Here is a 6,061-nt window from a genome sequence, read left to right as displayed (position 1 = left end):
AGTGCTAGGATTACAGGCTTGAGCCACCGCACCCGGCCAATTTTGGTTTATTTTTATAAAATATTACTTATTTTATATTTTACTATAACACTGAGACATCGTAGGAACTCCTCAGTTATGGCCCTTTAGAGGTACTGTGACCTCTAAAAGCATAATTTTATATGGCCTAAAATATAAATTACAAAAACCAAAAATAATCCTATATATGAATACAAGTAGCTGTTACTGAGCACTTGCTATATGCCAGGCACTATGTTAAATACTTTACCTAAGTTATCTTATTGAAGTCTGTAAATATCTATGATATATTCATTGTTATTTTTACTTAGATGAGAAACTGAGGATTAGGGAAGTTAACAAAATGATCTGCATCACACAGCCAGAATCAACATGCTACACAGCTCCAGGAGGGATCATTTGCATCCTAGACTATGTGAATGCCTGATGGCATTATGTTACAGCCACACATGGTGGTCCTGCCAGCTAAGTGCTGGTAAAGCCAAGATTCACATCCAGGGTGTCTAATTCTAAAACTTACTCCATACTGCTAACTCTATGCTATGCACAGAATAGTTTTGTTCCCCCAAAGGAATATATATTTATTTCTAACTCTTGAAAAGTTCAATTATTCAATATTTAAAATACATAAAATTTTGCATAATATTATAACAGACACCTATCACTTAGATTTACTATAATCTTGTCATATTTGTTTCGGGTCCTTTTTCTTCTTAAAAAAATAAGAAAGTAGATATAGCTCTATTTGCCTTCCTTTCTCCAGAGAGTTTACTGTTCTAGAATTATATCTTTACAACTGTATTCTTATGTTTTATTAGTATATATACCTTTTTTTCTTTTTTTTTTTTGAGATGGAGTTTTGCTCTTGTCACCCAGCCGGAGTGCAATGGTACGGTCTCGGCTCACTGCAACCTCCACCTTCTGGGTTCAAGCAATTCTCCTATCTCAGCTTCCCAAGGAGCTGGGATTACAGGCAAGCACCACCATGCCCAGTTAATTTTTGTATTTTTAGTAGAGATGGGATTTTACCATGTTGGTCAGGCTGGTCTCAAACTCCCGACCTCTGGTGATCTATCTGCCTTGGCCTCCCAAAGTGCTGGGATTACAAGCGTGAGCCACTGTACCTGGCCAGTATATAAATAGTTCTAACAGTATATAAAAGAACTTATAAAATTTTCATAACTGGCATCATACCGTACCTTTACTTTTGCAATTTTATTTGTTCACTAAATATTCAATGTTATGGTTTTGAGATTTATCCATGATGAAACATGTAGATCCAGTTCATTCTTAACTATGATACAGTATTCCATGATTTATTTATACATTCTCTTTTGGATAAGAATTTAGGCTAGTTCTACCTTTTCTGGCTACTATAAAAACAATTGCACCCTTGTACGCACTTTCCAGTGTGTATGCATATGGAGTTCTTGCTTCCTTAGCAGTTTCTCCAAATTTAGTATTTGAAGACTTGAAACTCTTGCCAATCTCATCAATGTGAAATTGTTTCAAATTGCATTTCTCTAATTACTAATGAGGCTTAGTGTCTTCTGATATTTGTTGTCCATTTAGGTTTCCTCTTCAATGAATTACTTAATCATATTCCTTTTTATTTTTATTTGAGATAGGGTCTTACTCCCATCACCCAGGCTACAGTGCAGTGGTGTGATCATGGCTCACTGCAGCCTTGACTTCCTGGGTTCAGGTGATTCTCCTACCTTAGCGTCACTTAATGATATTCCTTACCCATTTCTCTACTGTTTTTTTTCCTTTTTCTTTTTTTTCCTATTTTTTTGAGACAGAGTTTTGCTCTTGTCACTCAGGCTGGAGTGCAGTGGCGCGATCTAGGCTCACTGCAACCTCCACCTCCCAGGTTCAAGTGATTCTCCTGCCTCAGCCTCCCTAGCAGCTGGGATTATAGGCATGCACCACTACACACAGCTAATTTTGTATTTTTAGTAGAGACAAGATTTCACCATGTTGGCCACGCTGGTCTCAAACTCGACCTCAGGTGATCTGCCCACCTTGGCCTCCCAAAGTGCTGAAATTACAGGCATGAGCCAGCGCATCTGGCCGGCTTTTTCTTTTTCAGAAAGAAATTGTAGGAGTTCTTTATAAATTTTGGACCAATACTTTGTTGGTTAAATGTATTTCAACTACCTTCTCCTAGTCCATGGCTTATCTTTTAATGTTTGTGCTTTACATGGTTTTATATTTTAAAGTAGGAAAAGTTATCATATTTGTCATTATGTTTTAAAAAACACTGATTAGAAAAGTTCTTCATTATACTTGTAAATGTATTTTAGAGTAATAATAATAACAAAACTAGGCCCAGAGTGGTGGCTCACGCCTGTAATCCCAGCACTTTGGGAAGCTGAGGTGGGTGAATCACGAGGTCAGGAGATCAAGACCATCCTGGCTAACACAATGAAACCCCATCTCTACTAAAAATACCAAAAATTAGCCAGGCGTGGCGGCATGCACCTGTAGTCCCAGCTACTAGGGATGCTGAGGCAGGAGAATCACTTGAACCTGGAAGGCGAAGGTTGCCATGAGCCAAGATCACGCCACTGCACTCTAGCCTGGGAGACACAGTGAGACTCTGTCTCAAAAAAAAAAAAAAAAAATAATAATAATAATAACACTATATGCCAGGCCATGTTCTAAGCATATTATAGATACGAATTAATCTTCATAACAACCCCACAAAGTGGGTACTATCATTATTTCTATTTTACAGATGAGGAAACTGAGGCATTGGGGGGCTTCTTCTAAATGTTTTAAAGTTTTACTTTCAGGCATTTAATCAATCTAAAATTTATTTTTGTGTATGACATAGCTAGGAATCCAGTTTTAGTTTTATCATATAATTAACAAATTTCTCAGTATTATTTATCAAATGAGCCATCCTTTCCCCATTGATCTGTAATGGCTTTTCTGACTCATACTAGAGTTTCAAAATCTGACTCATACTAGAGTTTCCCAGTCTGTTTATTGGATACTAGTCTTTTCCCACACCAATACCATATGGATTTAATTATTATGGTATGGGTTTTGGGGCAGTGATTCTTCTGTCCAAATTCTATTTCTTCAAAGTTGTTTTAGCTAATTTTGGTCCTATGACTTCTGAGATTACCTTGTGAAGTTCTTTTTTATTATCTATCTATCTATCTATCTATCTATCTATCTATCTATCTATCTATTTATTTGAGACTGAGTCTCGCTGTGTCGCCCAGGCTGGAGGGCAGTGGCGCGATCTCAGCTCACTGCAAGCTCCGCGTCTCGGATTCACGCCATGCATATTCTCCTGCCTCAGCCTGCCGAGTAGCTGGGACTACAGTCGCCCGCCACCATGCCCGGCTAATTCGTTTTGTATTTTCAGTAGAGACAGGGTTTCACCGTGTTAGCCAGGATGGTCTCCATCTTCTGACTTCGTGATCTGCCCTCCTCAGCCTCCCAAAGTGCTGGGATTACAGGCATGAACCACCACATCCGGCCTGCCTTGTGAAGTTTTACATAGTATTGCTGGCAGTTCGTTATAAGCCCTTTTTAAAACATGCAAATATTTCTGCTGAGTGGCCCCCAAAATCAATATGAATAACTTTGATCAATTTCCTTTGGAGTGAAATAAAGAGTAGCACCATATTATAACCTAAAAAAGAAATTAATCACCTCAATATCCATCAATACAAGACGAGTTAAATAAACTATGGTATATCCATGTAATGGAATAATATGATGCTATTAAAATGATGAAAAACATGTCTAAGTTAGTCATATAAAACAGATCTCCAAGATATTATTAAGTGAAAAACCAAAGTACAGAACCACATATATACGTTACCTTGGGTGTGAAAAGGAATATAGGAAGTGTATGTTCATGTTTGTTTGTATATTGACTAAGAAGATCTGGAAGGACACACAAGTTAATAAAGTGGTTCCCTATGTATGTTGGCAGGGGTGGGGTAGGAACTGTGTAGATAGGGCAGGGGTGGAAGAATACCTTTCACTGTATGTCTTTTTATGTTTTTTGATTTATAAACCTTGTGATTCTGCTACCTAATTGAAAAAAATAAGTAAATATTCAAATTTTCCTCCAGGAATTCTCTTTGTTTGTTTTTTTTGTAAATTAATACTTCCTTAATGTAAAAAAAAAAATCCAGACAAATTGTGCATTTTTATCATATGTTGTTTTTGTTGGAAGGGGTCAATGAAACATTGGCAATGTAATATAAAGTATCCAAAGTTGGCCTAACATTTTAGGAAGAGAGAAAACTGTAGTCTGTGAATCAAACTAGAACTCAGAAATTCTTATAGGATCAATTTGGAAACCTGAATAGAATTACATGAAATTAATATCTTCAAAAATTAGATGAATAATTTTTGTAGGCCAGGCACAGTGGCTCATGCCTGTAATCCCAGCACTTTGGGAGGCCGAGGCAGGTGGATCATCTGAAGTCAGGAGTTCGAGACCAGCCTGGCCAACATGGCAAAACCCCATCTCTACTAAAAATACAAAATTAGCCAGGTGTGGTGGTGCATGTCTGTGATCCCAGCTACTTGGGAGGCTAAGGCAGAAGAACTGCTTGAACCCAGGAGACAGAGCCGATTGTGCCACTGCAATCCAGCCTGGGTGACAGAGCAAGACTGTGTCTCAAAAAAAAAAAGAAAAAAAAGAATTTTTAAAAAACAGATTTTAAAAAATGTTTTAACATTTTGATTTAAAATTTACAAAATATGTAGATAAAGGCAGTATTATGCTGTAGCTAGCTCATACTGTCTTTGGAAGGCCCATTGTGCACATCTTTCCCCAGTTTCACATTTAGTGGATAGCATTGGCTATAGTAGAGTATCTACACCCTAGAAATTGGCAAAGCTACAAATCAAGGCCTTTCCCCCTCTCCACAAGAGATTCATTTGTTAAATTTACCAGTATACCACTGGATAGAAGTAAGTTTAAGATATATTAAAGTTCAAAATATACAACCAAAGGAGAGATTCTGTGGCACTTTAGGCAATTTTAGATAACTGCAACAATATTTGGGGAATAACTTCATGGCTGAGGTTTATCTTCTAACACAAGGTTTTCTTCACAATTGTGCTCTACATGGGTCAAATATAATTTTAGAGTCAGATCCCTGATAAGCTTTCTATTACTTTTTCAGATTTCTCTAATACAAGTTGGAGTATAAATTAAGGTAATGGAAACTCCCATAAAGGTAGGACATATATTATCACTCATAGTATGGAGAATGGGTATTTTTCATATATTACTGTGTACTATTTTGTATTTCATTCGTTAACTGCCATATCTGCTTCAACTCCTTCAATTAAATTAATAACATGAGGCTGGGCGTGGTGTCTCAAATCTGTAATTTCAGTGCTTTGGGAGGTAGAGGTAGGCAGATCATTTGAGCTCAGGAGTTTGAGACCAGCCTGGCCAACACAGCAAAACCCTGTCTCTACTAAAAAAAATACAAAAATTAGCCAGGCTTGGTGGCAGGCGCCTATAATCCCTATAATCCTGCACTCAGGAGGCTAAAGCAGGAGAATTGCTTGAACTTGGGAGGTAGAGGTTGCAATGAGCAGAGATTGCGCCACTGCTCTCCAGTCTGGGTAACAGAGCAAGGCTCTGTCTCAAAAAAAAAAAAAGAAAAAAAAAATTAATAACATGAAAATGTAGCAGAGAGAAAGCAATTTTCTGTGTTATAGAGTATAAAAAATGTAATAAATTCATTGCCTAGCACACATATACCAGTAACTCATTAAGTAATAGCCAGATGAATAACTCCTAATTATAATGATTCTTAAAAATACAACGAAAATTAATCTGCAAAATATAATTTTTAAAAATACAATGAAAACAAATAACTCTTTACTCACCCAATTCAATACAAGTGATGCCAAGTGACCAAATATCAACTTTCCCATCATACTGTCCTTCATCCATAGCTAAGATCACCTCTGGAGCCATCCTACCAAACATAAGGTACAAAACTCAAGTTGTAGATTAAAATAAAATTTCTCCAGTAAAGTGATTCAA

General features: G+C 37.0%; 1 protein-coding gene across 4 annotated transcripts in view; it reads right to left on the bottom strand.

The window, feature by feature from the left end:
* The window catches only part of TAOK3 (TAO kinase 3), a 249,497-nt gene that overhangs the window by 86,197 nt on the left and 157,239 nt on the right, over window positions 1-6,061 (bottom strand). For all 4 annotated transcript variants that reach the window (XM_017887864.1, XM_017887867.1, XM_017887865.1 and 1 more), the window contains one exon: window positions 5,902-5,993. In XM_017887864.1, the coding sequence (XP_017743353.1) occupies window positions 5,902-5,993 (92 nt within the window). The remainder of the gene's footprint in view (window positions 1-5,901; window positions 5,994-6,061) is intronic.

The sequence above is a fragment of the Rhinopithecus bieti genome, unplaced genomic scaffold (genome assembly GCF_001698545.2).
Source record: "Rhinopithecus bieti isolate Rb0 unplaced genomic scaffold, ASM169854v2 scaffold_17010, whole genome shotgun sequence".
Taxonomy (NCBI): Eukaryota; Metazoa; Chordata; class Mammalia; order Primates; family Cercopithecidae; genus Rhinopithecus; species Rhinopithecus bieti.
The sequence above is the reverse complement of the archived record's forward strand: the minus strand, read 5'-3'. Positions and strand labels throughout refer to the sequence as shown.